This window comes from Neoarius graeffei, chromosome 5, assembly GCF_027579695.1.
Source record: "Neoarius graeffei isolate fNeoGra1 chromosome 5, fNeoGra1.pri, whole genome shotgun sequence".
Lineage (NCBI taxonomy): Eukaryota > Metazoa > Chordata > Actinopteri > Siluriformes > Ariidae > Neoarius > Neoarius graeffei.
This window is the reverse complement of record NC_083573.1, coordinates 919,505-937,245: the sequence shown is the minus strand read 5'-3', so window position 1 is coordinate 937,245 and position 17,741 is coordinate 919,505. Positions and strand designations below refer to the sequence as shown.

The window sequence follows — 17,741 nt, the reverse complement described above, 5'->3', positions numbered from 1 at the left end:
GTTGTCTTAGAGCAATCGCCCGTGATTTATATGTATGTATGTATATGTGTATGTGTGTGTGTATATATATATATATATATATATATATATCTCCATCCATCCATTATCTGTAGCCGCTTATCCTGTTCTACAGGGTCACAGTGTGTGTGTGTATATATATGTGTTCTACCAGTTTTTGAGGATTACCAATACTTTACATCTTTTGGTAAACCCTATGTATTTACTCTGGTGAAGTCTTCTCTGAACTGTTGACTTTGACACAGATACAACTTCATCCTGGAGAGTGTTCTTTATCTGGCTACCTGTTGTGAAGGGATTTTTCTTCACCAGGGAAAGAATTCTATCATCCACCAGTTGTTTTTGAAGGTCTTCCAGGCCTTTCGGTGTCACTGAGCTCACAAACGCATTGCTTCTTATAAGAATGTACCATATAGGTGATTTGGCCACACTTAAATGTTTTGCCATCACTCTGATGGGTTTATTTTGATTTTTCAGATTAATGATGACTTGGACTTTAGAATGATCCCCTGCTTCACTGGCAGTGACAGCTCTCTGGACTTCATATTAAGAGTTCACACCAACAGACTCCAAATACAAATCCCACACTTGAAATCAGCTCTGCACCTTTGATCTGCTTACCTGTAAGTGAACTAATGGGGGAATAAGACACATCTGGCCATGCATCAGCTGAGCAGCCAACTGTCCAATACTTTTGGTCCCTTAAAAAAAGGGGGCCGGGGTGTCAGCACCATCCACAAAGTGCTTCGTTCACCAGATGTGGCTGGAACTACATTCAAATTAAACCTGGAAGTCTGCACTTTGAAACCATATTCATTACTTAAATCCACCTCCAATATACTGTGGGATCAATAATTTTGTCCCTGTCTGAATATTTATAGACCTGACTGTATAACATCATAAAAATGTATGTTCAAAGAAATATTTTTTTGTAAATGAGAGGATTCATTCCTTACTGCTGTTTGTCAGATTTCTGGTGTCTGGGTTGTTCATTAAAATCCTGAAGCTCTTCTTCATCTGGACACCTGCTCAGAGAATCAAACACTTGCATGAGCACACATACAGCGGTGCTTGAAAGTTTGTGAACCCTTTAGAATTTTCTATATTTCTGCATAAATATGCTTCCCAGTAACACCGTGAAGCAGAATAGCCAGACACAAACAGGACAACGTAGTGTATGCAATTCAGTGCAGTGAGGAATACATGGACCCATAAATTGGGGAAACAAAACAACCGCTTCACAGGCGCATGGCTCAACACAGGAGAGCCAGTTCCTCAGGCCAGGACTCTGTTGTCTACCTTCATCTTAACAACAAAGGACACTCATTTCAGGATTGCAACGTACGCATTTTAGCCAGAGAGGTTCGTTGGTATGAGCGAGGTGTTAAAGAAGCCATTTTTGTCAACCTGGAATGGCCATCACTGAACAGAGGTGGGGGTCTAAGGTGGGGTTTACATTAGACCGTATTAGCGGATCATCAGATTAACGTTTTTAAAACGATTAGTGTGCACACAGCAACACCAATACACGATTCGCGTGCACACAGCAACACCAATACACGGATACGCTTGGCTCCGCAGACATCCTGTGCTCCAAATCACTCCGCCCTGAACAGCGAGTGCCCTCTGGAGGGTGCGCACTCTGGCCCTGCACAGCTCACAGAGCGCGCGAGTGAAGTGCACAAGCTGTGTTTTCGGGACTGAGCCGCTGTGTGTGTGATCCCAGCGCACATCACTTACCACTTGCAAGTGGAAGGATGGCAAGCCTAAAGACAATCATAACTACACAATGGGCAGTATTTGCATCAGTATTTGCAGTATTTTCATACTTTTATACTCTTTAATGAAAGGTGATACAAGGCAGAAGTCCGTGCCGTGTTTCAGCAGTCGCGTCACATGACCAACGCCAGCGAATCAGGGAGGTGGATGTCACAGTGACGTTGTCCAATGACGACGCCAGCTAGAGCTCAGCACAGAGTATCCGTGTATCTCAATGTTTACACAGCACCGGACCAGACACGATCTGGATTGAATACGTGGACGCTGGCGGATTCCCGTTTCCCAGCGTTTCCAGGCGTTTTAATGTAAACGGACAGTGCATCCGTGAAGAAAACGAGACAGATACGGTCTAATGTAAACTTGGCCTAAGACATCATTTATCAGCCACCTACAATGCAGTCCTTGGCACACTTCCCAGACAACTGAATGCACACCAAAACCCAGCTGTTTTCAGTGACTCACAGGAGGACAGAGAGAATCAGCATTCCATTGGTCACCTTAACGAGCAATCCATTGATCACCCTAACGACTCTCAAAGCCGTTCACATCCAGCCCCCAGTGACCCACACCAACAGGATGACTCAATGACACCTTAGATGAGCTTTTCATCCATGAGAGGATAAATACCTGATACTCCCTATTAGTCAGACAGAACTGAAGAAGCCTTTTGGATGAGAGGTGAAACGTCTTCAAGAATCTTCAAGCAAGTCCAGTTGCTCTCTTTTACCACCCACAGTTTTGTCTGTCTTGTTTGTCTTTTCGTCAGTGGGAACCTTGACATGCAAACAGCAAGACTTGTTAAGGATTGGGACATTGTGTGGTGACTTGGATTTCATCAAAAGTTTTTACTTTGACTATCTGCCGGAGATCGCTCAACCAGTGGGGTGTTCACGGATCACCATACCGGGTGGAAGATGCAAGAGGTGGTGCAGGGAATGATGCCAGAAGCGCAGCTGCAGAACTGGCATTCAGGCCCGACTGAGGAAAGCCCCGCACAGGCCAGTGCTACCCAGCATCTTCCTGACCAACACCAGATCGCTTCGTCACAAGATGGATGAGCTAACACTCATCATCGATGCACAAAAATCAGTGCGGAATTGCTCGCTGATGGTGATAACAGAGACATGGCTGCACTTGGGAATTCTGGACGAGGCTATCATGGTAATGGGATGCACAGCTCACTGGGCTGACAGAAGAGGTGAGTCCGGTAAGAGCAGAGGCAGAAGGCTGTGCATCTACTCTAATAACAGGTGGTGTACAAACGCTACGGTGATTGAGAGACACTGTTTGCCTGATTTGGAGTTTGTCACACTGAGATGCTGGCCTTTCTATCTGCCGCATGCTGCCAGCATGAACACAAATGTAGTATTAAACATCTTGCAAACAGCCATTAGCATACTGCAGTCTGTGCATCCCAATGGGATTTTTATTGTGGCTGGGGACTTTAATCAAGTAAACCTAAAGACTGTCCTCCTTAAATTCTATCAGCATGCTACATGTCCATCGAGAGGTCAAAACACACTGGACCATGTATACAGTAACATTAGGGAAGGATATAAAGTCTCTGCCCATCCTCACTTCGGCCACTTTCTCACCCCGGCGTATCGACCTTTCATTAAGAAAACTATGCCTAGAGTGAGACACGCAAGGATTTGGCCTGAGAATGCAATTCCACAACTGCAGGACTGCTTTGAGTGCACCAATTGGAACCTATTTGCACAACAGGATTTAGAGGACAATACATCCATGATTTTGTTTTACATTCATACCTGTATTGAAAATGTCACTGTTGAGAAACAGATACGATGTTATCAAAACAACAAACCGTGGATGACCAGAGATGTCAAGCAGTTGCTGAGGGACCATGACACAGCCTTTAGGTCTGGCAACATGGAAGTGTACAGCGTTGCCAGATCCAACCTAAAAAGAGCCATCAAAGAGGCAAAAACAGCTTACAGGAGGAAAATCGAGGGATGCTTCAGCAAGGGGGACCCCCGACGCGTCTGGCAGGGAATCCAGCACCTCAGAAACTTTAAGGGCTCCACATATTCAAACACCAGTACCAGCAGAAACCTCGCTGAGCTCCTCAACCATTTCTTCGCACATTTTGAGGTGAGTGAGGCTCACCTGGATCCACACTGTTATCACCCACGAGTGACCTGGCACTCACAGTGAGTATGGAGGAGGTTTGGAAAGTGCTCCATGGTGTGAACCCCAGGAAGGCTGCCGATCCCGACAGTATCCCAGGAAGAGTACTGAAGGGCTGCGTGGACCAGCTGACTCAGGTTTTCACTTCTATCTTCAACCTCTCTCTGTCCTCCTGTACTGTCCCCAAATGCTTCAAATCTGTCACCATTGTGCCCATCCCTAAGAAACCATCTGTCAGCAGCCTCTCTGACTACAGACCTGTGGCTCTTACCTCGATGGTTATGAAGTGCTTTGAAAGGCTGATGCTAAAACACATCAAAGCCTCTCTCCCTCCCAGTTTGGATCAGCATCAATTTGCATACACAGCCAACAGGTCAACAGGATATGCCATCAACATAGCCCTCTACAGCGTGTTGACACATGTAGAACGACCCGGCTCATATGAAAGAATGTTGTTCGTGGACTTTAGTTCTGCTTTTAATACAATCATGCCAAGCAGAATGATGTTCAAACTTTACAGTCTGGATGTCAGCCATTACATCTGTAGATGGATCAAGAACTTTCTAACAGACCGCCCACAGTCAGTCAGGCTGGGGTCCCACCACTCCTCAGTCCTGGCTCTCAGCACTGGTGCCCCCCAGGGCTGTGTACTGAGTCCTTTGCAATACACCCTATACACCCATGACTGTACACCTGTCCATGACAGCAACATCATAATTATGTTTGCGGACAACACTACTGTGGTAGGACTGATATATAAGAACGATGAGACTGCCTACAGGGATGAAGTCCAGAAACTCACTGCTTGGTGTTCTGACAACAACCTGGTACTCAACTCCTCTAAAACAAAGGAGTTGGTGATAGATTTTCAGAGGAAGAGGGAGGAACCTGCCCCTCTTTACATCAAAGGGGACATTGTGGAGAGGGTCAGCAACTTCAGATTCTTGGGAACGCATATCTCTCAAGACCTCATATGGACTATTAACACCACTGCTCTTGTGAAAAAAGCCCAGCAGAGACTGTACTTTTTGAGGTCACTGAGAAAAGTCAACCTGTCCCAGAAACTGCTGTTGTCCTTTTACACATGTTCTGTGGAAAGCATCATCACCCACAGCATCTTGGTGTGGTTTAAGAGCTGCACCAGGGCTGACAAGCTCTGGAGAGAGTGTCAGGAAGTCGGCACAGGACATTATACGGACACAGCTGCCCTCACTGATGGACATATATACAACCCCGATTCCAAAAAAGTTGGGACAAAGTACAAATTGTAAATAAAAATGGAATGCAATGATGTGGAAGTTTCAAAATTCCATATTCAGAATAGAACATAGATGGCATATCAAATGTTTAAACTGAGAAAATGTATCATTTAAAGAGAAAAATTAGGTGATTTTAAATTTCATGACAACAACACATCTCAAAAAAGTTGGGACAAGGCCATGTTTACCACTGTGAGACATCCCCTTTTCTCTTTACAACAGTCTGTAAACGTCTGGAGACTGAGGAGACAAGTTGCTCAAGTTTAGGGAGAGGAATGTTAACCCATTCTTGTCTAATGTAGGATTCTAGTTGCTCAACTGTCTTAGGTCTTTTTTGTCGTATCTTCCGTTTTATGATGCGCCAAATGTTTTCTATGGGTGAAAGATCTGGACTGCAGGCTGGCCAGTTCAGTACCCGGACCCTTCTTCTACGCAGCCATGATGCTGTAATTGATGCAGTATGTGGTTTGGCATTGTCATGTTGGAAAATGCAAGGTCTTCCCTGAAAGAGACGTCGTCTGGATGGGAGCATATGTTGCTCTAGAACCTGGATATACCTTTCAGCATCGATGGTGTCTTTCCAGATGTGTAAGCTGCCCATGCCACATGCACTAATGCAACCCCATACCATCAGAGATGCAGGCTTCTGAACTGAGCGCTGATAACAACTCGGGTCGTCCTTCTCCTCTTTAGTCCGAATGACACAGCGTCCCTGATTTCCATAAAGAACTTCAAATTTTGATTCGTCTGACCACAGAACAGTTTTCCACTTTGCCACAGTCCATTTTAAATGAGCCTTGGCCCAGAGAAGACGTCTGCACTTCTGGATCATGTTTAGATACGGCTTCTTCTTTGAACTATAGAGTTTTAGCTGGCAACGGCGGATGGCACGGTGAATTGTGTTCACAGATAACGTTCTCTGGAAATATTCCTGAGCCCATTTTGTGATTTCCAATACAGAAGCATGCCTGTATGTGATGCAGTGCCATCTAAGGGCCTGAAGATCACGGGCACCCAGTATGGTTTTCCGGCCTTGACCTTTACGCACAGAGATTCTTCCAGATTCTCTGAATCTTTTGATGATATTATGCACTGTAGATGATGATATGTTCAAACTCTTTGCAATTTTACACTGTCAAACTCCTTTCTGATATTGCTCCATTATTTGTTGGCGCAGAATTAGGGGGATTGGTGATCCTCTTCCCATCTTTACTTCTGAGAGCCGCTGCCACTCCAAGATGTTCTTTTTATACCCAGTCATGTGAATGACCTATTGCCAATTGACCTAATGAGTTGCAATTTGGTCCTCCAGCTGTTCCTTTTTTGTACCTTTAACTTTTCCAGTGTCTTATTGCCCCTGTCCCAACTTTTTTGAGATGTGTTGCTGTCATGAAATTTCAAATGAGCTGATATTTGGCATGAAATTTCAAAATGTCTCACTTTCGACATTTGATGTTGTCTATGTTCTATTGTGAATACAATATCAGTTTTTGAGATTTGTAAATTATTGCATTCCATTTTTATTTACAATTTGTACTTTGTCCCAACTTTTTTGGAATCAGGGTTGTAACACCAGATGCTTGCGCCATGCAGAAAACATCATTAAGGACTGTTCTCACCCAGGAAACAGCCTGTTTATGCTACTGCCTTCTGGAAGATGCTGTTGGTCCATACAGGCCCGCACCTCCAGACTCATGAACAGTTTTTATCCAAGTGCCATAAAACAACTCAACTCTTAGTTGAAGTAGGTGCAATATCCTGTGCAATATATTCTGCACTGTGCAATACACTTGCTCATCTATTTATTAACTTTTTGTTTTATGTCGATGTCTGCTGTATGTTGATGTGTGCTGTTTATATTTTAAATTATTAGGCTTTTTTAAATTTAATAGATTTAAATATATTTACGTATATTAGCCTTTTGTAAATTTAAAGTGTGTGCTGTTTTTATATTTTATATTAAACTTATTTTATATTAAACTTTTTTTTTTTACATTGGATGTACCACTTGAGGAGTTGCACTGAAATTTCTTTGTACAGTTGTGCAATGACAATAAAGACATTCTATTCTATTCTATTCTATTCTATAAACCTGACATCTTGGGTTCTCTTTGTGATTGAAGTGTGTGGTGTCATCATGTCAAGATCTAAAGAGCTCTCTAAGGACCTCAGACAAAAAAAAAAGGTTGTGGATGCTGATGAATCTGGAGAGGGATTTAAAAAAATTTCTAAATTATGAGAAATAAATCAGGATAAGTGGCTACAGATAATGGATGGCATTCCACTGTAAGAAAAATCAGCTACAAGTGGTGTAGATTTCAAACAACTGCCAGTTTGTCCAGGACTGGCAGCCCCAGCAAATTTAGCCCAAGAGCAGATTGGTTGATGCTAAAAGAAGTCTAGAAGAACCCCAAAATTTCACCACTGGATCTGCAAGTAACTCTTGCAACTGTTGGTGTGAAAGTGCAAACATCTACAATCAGAAAGAGATTGGACAAATCTTACCTGCATGGGAGGTGTGCCAGGCCTTTGCTGTCCAAAAGGAACATTAAAGTAAGACTACAGTTTGCCAATTAATTTATAGGTAAATACCAGACCTTTTGGAAGAACATTCTCTGGACAGATGAATCAAAGGTCCAGTTGTTTGGCCACAGAAAGAGTACAGATGTATGGCACAGACCAAAGATGGCTTTTCAGGGGAAGAACCTCATACCAAATGTGAAGCATGGTGGTGGAAATGTTATGGTTTGGGGTTGCTTCGGTGCCTCAGGGACAGGGAAGCTTGCATTCATTGATTAAACTATGAATTCTGAATCATATCCAAGAGTGCTTGAAGATAATATGAAGCCATCTGTTCAAAAGTTGAAGTTGAACCTGAGGTGGACCTTTCAACAAGATAATGATCCGAAGCACATGAGCAAATCCACCAAGCAACAGCTCAAAAAGCAGAAATGGAGTGTTATGGAATGGTCTTGTCAAAGCCCAGATTTGAACCCCACTAAAATGTTGTGGGGAGCTTTGAAAAGGGCAGTTGATGCAAGAAAAGTCAAGTCAAGTCAAATTTGTTTGTATCGCGCTTTTAACAATAGTCATTGTCCCAAAGCAGCTTTACAGAATCTGAATGACCCAAGACATGAGACAATTCTATCCCTAATCTATCCCAAATGAGCTAGCCCGTGGCGATGGTGGCAAGGAAAAACTCCCCCAGATGACACGAGGAAAACCTTCAAATATCTTGTAACTGAAGGAATTTTGCCTGAAGAGTGGTCAGAGACTCGTGAACAATTATACAAAATGCCTACAAGAAGTTGTTTCTGTTAAAGGGGCAATACTAGCTTCTGAAACCAAGAGTGTACTTACTTTCTCCACTGATTAATATTACACGTTTTGATATTTTTGTTGAATAAATGATTGAGGGTGGCACGGTGGTGTAGTGGTTAGCGCTGTTGCCTCACAGCAAGAAGGTCCGGGTTCGAGCCCCGCGGCCGACGAGGGCCTTTCTGTGTGGAGTTTGCATGTTCTCCCCATGTCCGCGTGGGTTTCCTCCGGGTGCCCCGGTTTCCCCTACAGTCCAAAGACATGCAGGTTAGGTTAACTGGTGACTTGAAATTGACCGTAGGTGTGAATGTGAGTGTGAATGGTTGTCTGTGTCTATTGGCCCTTTTCCACTACCCTTTTTCAGCTCACTTCAGCTCACTTCAGCCCAACATGGCTCGCGTTTCGACTACCTCAGAGCGGCATGACTGGGCTCGCTTCAGCCTTACTCAGCACCCAAAACTCGCATGGTTTTGGAGTGGGGCTGAAGCGAGCCAAACCGAGCCGAGTGGGGCTAGGGGCATGAGGAGACACTCCCCTGTGCACTGATTGGTGAGGAGGAGTGTCCTCACATGCCCACACACACACCGCGAGCACGCTGGGATCTGTAAACACCGTAAACCCGGAAGAAGAAGAATTATGAATTACGAGAATTTCTGAAGCCTTATGCACCTCGCCTCATCTATACGCTCTTGCCAGTATCTGTTGGCGTTGTCGGTGACAACAAGCCACAGTACCAAGACCAGCAACACTAACGACTCCATGTCCTCCATGTTTATTGTTTACTATCCGGGTCGTGAGACTACCACTTAAAAGGTCACTGATGTCACTGTTTGCGCCACCTAACGACATCACATGACATCCACCCACTTTCGCTAACTCCACCCAATGTGTCCACCCACTTCCAGCCAGCACGGTTCAGCGCGGTTGTAGTCGAAATGCAACTCCAACAGCCCCACTCAGCTCGACTCAGCCCAACTCAGCACGGCACGGCTCAGCCCAACTCAGCCGTGTTGGTAGTGGAGATAAATGATTGAAAGAGCTAATTTTTCCCTTGTTGTTTTGCTCAAGTACATCACATTTATCTGTAGGCACTGTATCAAAAGGGTAAAATGTTTGCTTTTTTAAATATGTTGAGAAAAGTCACCAATTTCCGTGGGATTCATCCTTTGTCTGACGTGACGGTCTGTAAAACAAAAGGGAGAGAAAAGTCAGGAGAATGCAACAGCAGGCCCCCACACAAAGCTGCCTTTACCTGAGCAAAAGCCCGTTCCCATGCCTCCATCCACTGGACTGGATCTGGTGCACTTTTTTAGTGAGGTCAGTCAGTGGGTTGGTGACATCCCAAAAGTTAGGCATGAACTGCCTGTAATAGCCAGCCAACCCCAGGAACTGCCTCACCCCCTTTTTGGTCTTAGGTCGTGGGCAGGCCACAATAGCTGCAGTCTTATCAATTTGGGGACACACCTGCCCATGATCCAAGTGGAAGCCCGTCCAATTGCACACTTCTTCAGGTTTGCTGTGATCGCTGAAGCCCAGCATGCCTCAGCAATCTTAGAACTGCCCCGAGATGTTGTTGATGCTGCTCCCAATAATTACTATAAATGATTATATCATCGAAGTAGGCCACTGCATACACATTGTGGGGACAGAGAATTCGGTCCATGAGACGCTGAAATGTCGCTGGAGCCCCAAACAACCCAAAAGGAAGGGTGACAAATTGGTGTAAGCCAATGGAATGGAGTGGAAAAGGCCATTTTCTCATGGGATAATGGAGTCAAGGGAATCTGCCAGTATCCCTCTGGTAAATCCAGTGTCGAGTAAAAGTGAGCCGCGCTGAACCAATTGAGCAGTTCATCGATGTGAGGCATAGGATATGCATCAAATTTAGACACCGTGTTGACTTTTCTATAGTCTACACAGAAGTGGACTGACCCATTGGTCTTGGGAACCAAGACCACTGGGCTGCTCCAGTCGCTGTGCAATTCCTCAAATTACTCTCATTTTAAGTATAGCCTGGAGTTGATCCCAAACCACATTTTTCTCGTGCTTGGGGAGTCAATACGGGCGGCTGTGCACCACCACCTCTGGGGGAGTCTCAATGTGGTGTTCTATAAGGTTAGTGTGACCCGGGAGAGGTCAGAACACATTGGAGAATTCCTCCTGCAACCTAATATTCTGTGCTCTCTGAGGCGGTGAGAGTTGGTCTCCACAGGGGACCAGGGTAAATTGGAGTGCAATTTTTAGACTGACCTCCGGTCCCAGCTCCGCCGTCTCCAGAACTACCATCACCAAAGCCACAGGAATCTCCTCTCTCCATGGTTTCATGAGATTGAGTTGGTAAATTTGACGTGTTGCCCCTATCTGGCCATTTGACCTCACCGTCAACCACCCCAATACGCTGTGTGACCTTAAAGGGCCCTTGCCACTTGGAGAGCAATTTTGAACTTGAAGTGGACAGTAAAATGAGGACTTTATCTCCCGTTGCCAATTCCCTTAGCTGTGTCCCTCTGTTGTACAGGTGAGCTTGATGTTCTTGGGCCTGGAGCAAATTCTCCTGGGTTATGTGACTCAGTGCGTAGAGTTTTGCTCTCAGGTCAAGAACATATTGAATTTAATTTTTACTTTGAGAAGGCCCCTCCTCCCAATTTTCTTTAATGATGTCTAAGACACCACGGAACTTGTGCCCATACAGCAATTCAAAAGGGGAAAACCCAGTGGAGGCTTGTGGGACCTCGTGCACTGCAAACAACAGAGGGTTGAGCCACCTGTCCCAATTTATAGCATCCCTGTGAACGAACTTACGAATCATGTTCCTAAGGGTTTGGTCAAATCGTTTGACCAGCTCATCCATTTGCACATGATAAACACTAGTACGAATCAATTTAATACCCAATAGTTTGTATAATTTGCAAAGTGTGCATGACATAAAAGTAGTACCTTGATCAGTCAGGATTTCTTTCAGAATCCCGACTTGGGAGATAATGCAGAAGAGTGCCTCCACAACACTGCATGCTGAGATATTGCAGAGCGGCACTGCTTCCAGGTATCGCGTTGCATAATCCACTATGATTAAGACAAAGCGATACCCATGTGCAGATCGATCTAACGGCCCATGCAAGTTCTTTTGAAGGGGCTCTCCATCAGTAGCAATGGGTGGAATGGCGCTTCTTGGTGTGGCTGCTGGATTTACCAGCTGACATTTGTGACATGCCGCACACCACCTGTGGACATCAACATGAATCCCTGGCCGATAGAAATGGGCCATAAGCCAATTCAGTGTTTTATCCTGCCCCAAATGCCTAGCCATAGGATTATGATGAGCCACATGGAATAAAAGTTCCCTTCAACCCTTTGGGACCAACAACTGTGCCATCTTTTCTTTAGTTTGAGTGTCCTGCGTTGCTCGATAAAGATACCTTAATAATCCAAAAGTACGGGAAGGAAAGTGCAATATAAGGCTGGAGGATTTGACCATCGATTTTCACTTCGTCAAAGGCATGTCTCAGAGACTCATCACGTGCCTGCTCCAATGGGAAGTCCCCGAAGGGATTTCCCAGAGAAGGAGGAAGGCTCTCCCCACCCTCTGTGTCATCATGATGCAATGCTGATGTGGATGGTCCTGGGACCGCCTCCCCAGTCACCATTGTGGCAGAATCCCCCCCGTGACATGCGACTGCAGGACTCACCCACTACTATCTGTTTCATTAATGTTCTAAACCCTGGCCAATCGGTTCCCAGAATCAGCAGGTGAGTGAGGCTCGGACTAACCTCAACTTTGATAATATGATTTTCTCCCTGGAAGTGGATAGTGATGAGCATCAGTGGATATTTGTGTCGATCACTGTGCACACACTTAACCTTCACCAAATGTGCATTTCCCAGTTCCTCGCACTGAGTTAGGCTTTGATGTATGGAGGTCTGATCGCAATCTGAATCCACCAAAGCCTGATATGTACCCCCTTGCATACTCACAACTATCCTGTATGCCCCCGCTCGATCAAGGGAAACCTGAGGTGCATTAGAGATGTGAATAAGTAGCCCTGCTTCCTTATGGAGGCACTGATTCTCTGCCTTCCCTCCATGCCTACAGACCTGCCTGAGCTTGTTCTCGGTTCTGGTGGGCATGGATTAGTTCACCTGTGGAGAAAGAGAGGGTTAATGATGGCACAGATACAGAAGGAGAAGGGAAAGTAGAAAAATGAGGATAGATACAGGTGTGGGGAGCCGCTTTTGGTGGAGTTGGCCTCTGTGTCTGCAGGGCTGGGGTAGGGGAGGGGCAAGGAGAGGGAGAGGGGGAAGGAGAAAGCAAAAGTGAGTGTGTGTGAGAGAGAGAGAGAGAGAGAGAGAGGGAGTTGTAACAGAGCCTGTTTCCAGATACATCGTCAGATGATCCTCAGCCAGTCAGACCGCCTCCTTCAGCGACATCATTCGGTGACAGCAAATCTACGCTGATGTCCTGCTCGGCAGCTGAGCAACAAACTGCTCCACTGTCACTCACTCAATGATGGCTTCAACATCGCACTTACCGGCGAGCAACTACTGTCAGCAGGCATCTTGGAGCTGTTGGGCAAATGTGAATTGCTGGCCCATTTCACTGTAATCCAGTGAGCGGAAGCACTAGTGCTGCTCTTCTGGGCCACAGCCAACCCGCTGTAGGATGGCTCACTTCAGGTGGGGGTACTCCAGCATGGTGGTGGCCAGGAGCTGTTGAGCCGTGAGCTGGGCTTCCCCCAACAGGAGCGGCAGTAGGCAATCTGCCCACTATGAGGTTAGCCACGACCTTGCCTCCACAACCTGCTAGAACAGCTTGAGGAAGGTGTCAGGGTCATCCTGCAGCCCCATCTTCACCAGCTGGATGGGCACACTGGCTGCAGGAATGACAGCTGGAGCACCCACAGACTGGACCCAGCTCTGTATCACCTGCCGATCCTCCGCCTGGGCTTCGAGCAGATCCTGGAAACTCTGGCACAGGTCGACGGACAGCACGACGAGGGCATGCTGCCAGTGCTGGAGGTCGTTGGTGATCATTTGGAGCAGTTCTCAGACTGGTTCAGATCCCATGGAGGCATTCATTCCTTAGTCACGGGTTTCAGCACCAGTGTCATAACTCTGACTTTGGAAAACAGAGAAACGGGAAGCAGGCTTCAGAACAGGTGAATTTGTTTTATTGTGCACACTTTTCAGTGACTCTTCACGAAACATAAACACACCAAACATACATATGATGGGGTGGCACAGCTCGCTCGCTCGCTCGCGCTCTCTCTCTCTCTCTCTCTCTCTCTCTCTCTCACTCTAGTTCCTGACTGTCTGAAAGACACACTGAGACACAGGTTAATAGACAGCCAGTAATTTGACACAGGTGCACCTCATCACGTTACCTGCTGATTCAACCTGCCTCCTCACCATTCACAACTGACGCTCAACCATGCCCCCACTGCCACAATTACCTTTTGATTACTGAAGGTAAGATTAGTGTTCGGGTTCGCATGCGTGTGTGTGCGTGTGTGTGTGTGTACCTCAGTTTCTCCAGTGTACAGTGTGGATTCTCCAGTCCAGCAGAGAGCAGCTTCACTTCTGAATCCTGCAGGTTATTGTGACTCAGGTTCAGTTCTCTCAGTCTGGAGGAGTTTGAGCTGAGAACTGAGGACAGAACTCTACGGCTTTCCTCGGTCAGATTACACCCACGCAGACTGGAAGAGAAATGAAGAATTATGTGAATATCTGATGGATAAATGCAGCCGTCTGTGGCAGCGGGGGCATGGCCAAGCATCGGTCTGTGAATGGAGGGTGGAGTCAGGGAAGGTAAGTGGCAGAATCACTGCACCTGATGTGAATTAACCTGTGTTTGTGTGTCTCCTCTAGAGAGAGAGAGAGAGAGCAGAGAAAGGGAGCTCTCCCCCAACCTGGACACTTGTGTGCGTGTGTGAGAGTGAATATCAAAGCTGAAAAGCTAAATAAAAGAGTTTTGAGAACTCAGTTCTGGCCTGCCGTGCTTCTGTGCTCCACCCACTTAGAATGCTTGCTACAGTGGTGCCGAAACCTGGGACTCGGAGTATGGAAGAGAACAGCCCCATGGAGTCCTCCCCCTTCAAGGACCTGGTCCATGCCCTCGCCATGGCCCAACAGAGCCAGCACCAGGCACTGATCACCCTCTGGAAGAAGCAAGAACAATGGTTTGAAGCCCTAGTGCTGGCACAGCAGGAAGATCGCCAGGTGTTCCGGCACCTGCTTGCGTCGGCAGGGTCCGCCATCACCACCGGCGTGGACCCTCCCCACCTCACCCTAACGAAGATGGGTCCGCAGGACGACCCCGAAGCCTTCCTCGCTCTTTTTGAGCAGGCAGCAGAGGCGTGGGGTTGGCCGGTGGAGCAGCGTGCAGCATGCCTCCTCCCCCTGCTAATGGGCGAGGTGCAGCTGGCCGCGCTACAGCTCCCTGCCGACAGCCGGCTGGTCTATGCCGACCTCCGCAGGGCCGTCCTCCAACGTGTGGGGAGCACACTGGAACAGCAGCGGCAGCGCTTCCACGCGCTGCGCTTGGAGAAGGTCGGCCGGCCGTTCGCATTTGGCCAGCAGCACCAGGACGCCTGCCGGCAACTGCGACGCTGAGGGAATCATCGGCCTGGTGGCGCTGGAACAATTCGTCTCCCAACTTCCGGGAGGAACCGCGGAGTGGGTCCAGTGCCATCACCCGGCATCGCTGGATCGGGCCATTGAGCTGGCAGAGGACCATATGGCGGCTCTGCCAATGGCAGGACAGCGTGTCTCCTCTTCTCCCCTCTCTTTCCCTCTCCCCCTGTTCCTTGTCCTCGCCCCGTTCCCCCACCGCGGAGGCGGGGGCCGGCTCCACCCCAGCCAGCCCACCGCACCTGTGGTGCCCTACTGTTTCCTACTTCCATGTCTGTGTCTTCCCCCCCTCAGGTGAGTGAACTCCGGAACGCCGGTGCAGAGAGAGAGCCTGGGCCGGTTTGCTGGTGCTGCGGGGAGCCGGGGCACCTCCAGCATCAGTGCTTGGCAATGGAGGTGGGCGCGGTGGTCCGGATCCCCGACGTGCCAGGGACTGCCCTCAATTGGGCTGGAGCATATCACATACCGGTGAGTATCCAAGGGGATACGTATCAGGCTTTGGTGGACTCCAGCTGTAATCAGACCTCAAGCCACCAAAGCCTGGTGCAAGACGAGGCATTGGGGAGATCACAATTGGTGACAGTGTTGTGTGTGCACGGGGATGTTCACAACTATCCTTTAGTGTCGGTCCACATTCTATTTCGAGGGGAGAAATTTAGAGTACAGGCAGCGGTTAATCCTCACCTTACCCACTTGATAATTTTGGGGACTGATTGACCGGGATTTGGGGAATTAATGACTCATTTAGTGAAGAGTGGGGCCTGCCATAGTTTAGCTGGGGGAGGTCCCAGTGTGGCATTGGCGGGAGCAGCTGTCACAGAGCCGTCTACATCATCACTGCGTCAGAGTGAGGAGCAGCAGGCTCCTCCTCCCTCTCTCGGGAAATCCCTCACGGATTTCCCGTTAGAGCAGTTGCGAGACGAGACTCTGCGGCATGTGTTTGACCAAGTGAGAGTAATCGATGGTCAAATGCTTCAGCCAAACGCCACTCCGTCCTTCCCCTATTTCTCCATTACGAAGGATAGATTATACCGAGTGACGCAGGACACTCAGACTAAAGAACCGCTAACTCACCTTTTGATCCCAAAGAGCCACCGGGAACTTTTATTCCAGGCGGCTCACTTTAATCCCATGGCTGGACACTTGGGGCAGGATAAGACACTAGCCTGAATAATGGTCCGGTTCTATTGGCCAGGGATTCGTGGTGATGTCCGTAGGTGGTGTCCGGTGTGCCACGAATGCCAGTTAGTAAATTCAGCGGCCATTCCAAAAGCGCCTTTGTGCTCTCTGCCATTAATTGAGACCCCGTTCAAAAGAATTGGGATGGATCTCGTCAGGCCATTAGATCGGGCAAAACGAGGATATCGCTTTATTTTAGTTCTGGTCGACTATGCAACGCAATATCCGGAAGCAGTGCCTCTTCAGAATATCTCAGCACACAGTATTGCGGAAGCACTCTTCTGCATCATCTCCCAAGTCGGAATCCCCAAAGAGATTCTGACTGATCAAGGCACTGTGTTTATGTCACGCACACTGCGCGAACTGTATGGGCTATTGGCAATTAAGCCGATCCGCACCAGCGTTTATCACCCACAAATGGATGGCTTAGTCAAACGGTTCAATTGCACCCTCAAAAACATAATTAAAAAATTTGTAAGCAAGGATGCACGCAACTGGGATAAATGGCTCGAGCCCCTGTGATTCGCAGTGCGAGAGGTCCCACAAGCCTCCACGGGGTTCTCCCTGTTCGAATTATTATACGGGCGTAAGCCGCATGGCATTCTAGATGTGCTGCTTGAAAATTGGGAGGAGGGACCTTCAACAAGTAAAAATGAAATTCAGTACATTATCGACCTACGCGCCAAACTCCACACCCTCATGCACTTAACCCAGGAGAATTTGCGGCAGGCCCAAGAACGTCAAGTCCGTCTGTACGACAGGGGCATGCGCCTTAGGGAGTTCACACCAGGAGATAAAGTACTCGTGTTGTTGCCCATGTCGAGCTCCAAATTGATCGCCAGGTGGCAAGGACCCTTTGAGGTCACACGGCGAGTCAGGGACGTCGACTATGAGGTGAGGCAAATGGGCAGGGCGTTACAGATTTACCACCTCAATCTGTTAAAACTTTGGAATGAGGAGGTCCCCGTGGTGTCAGTGGTTCCAGAGAAGGTGGAGTTGGGGCTGGAGGTTCAAAAGGGAAAATTGACATCGCCCACCGCTCTGATCCCCTGTGGAGACCACCTCTCTCCAACCCAACTCACGGAGGTCGCCAAGTTGCAGACAGAATTTTCTGATGTGTTCACGCCCCTGCCCGGCCACACCCACCTCATAGAACACCACATTGAGATGCCCCCGGGGGTAGTAGTGCGCAGCCGCCCTTACAGACTGCCCGAACACAAAAAAAAGTGGTTCGGGAAGAACTCGAGGCCATGCTCAAAATGGGCATCGTCGAGGAGTCCCACAGTGACTGGAGCAACCCAGTGGTCTTGGTTCCCAAGGCCGACGGGTCGGTCTGGTTCTGTGTGGACTATAGAAAAGTCAACACGGTGTCTAAATTCGACGCATACCCAATACCTCGTATTGACGAGTTGCTCG

The 17,741-nt window shown here is 47.7% G+C and overlaps 1 protein-coding gene across 4 annotated transcripts in view; it reads right to left on the bottom strand.

Moving 5' to 3' along the window:
• LOC132886356 (NACHT, LRR and PYD domains-containing protein 3-like) overlaps positions 1–17,741 on the bottom strand; it is a 147,502-nt gene that overhangs the window by 88,826 nt on the left and 40,935 nt on the right. For all 4 annotated transcript variants that reach the window (XR_009654683.1, XM_060920917.1, XM_060920918.1 and 1 more), the window contains exons 13-14: positions 14,039–14,212; positions 975–1,043 (exon numbers count right to left, since the gene is read on the bottom strand). Coding sequence is in view for 3 of the 4 variants with exons in the window: in XM_060920917.1 (XP_060776900.1) it covers positions 975–1,043; positions 14,039–14,212 (243 nt within the window). In the remaining variant the exon portion in view is untranslated. The remainder of the gene's footprint in view (positions 1–974; positions 1,044–14,038; positions 14,213–17,741) is intronic.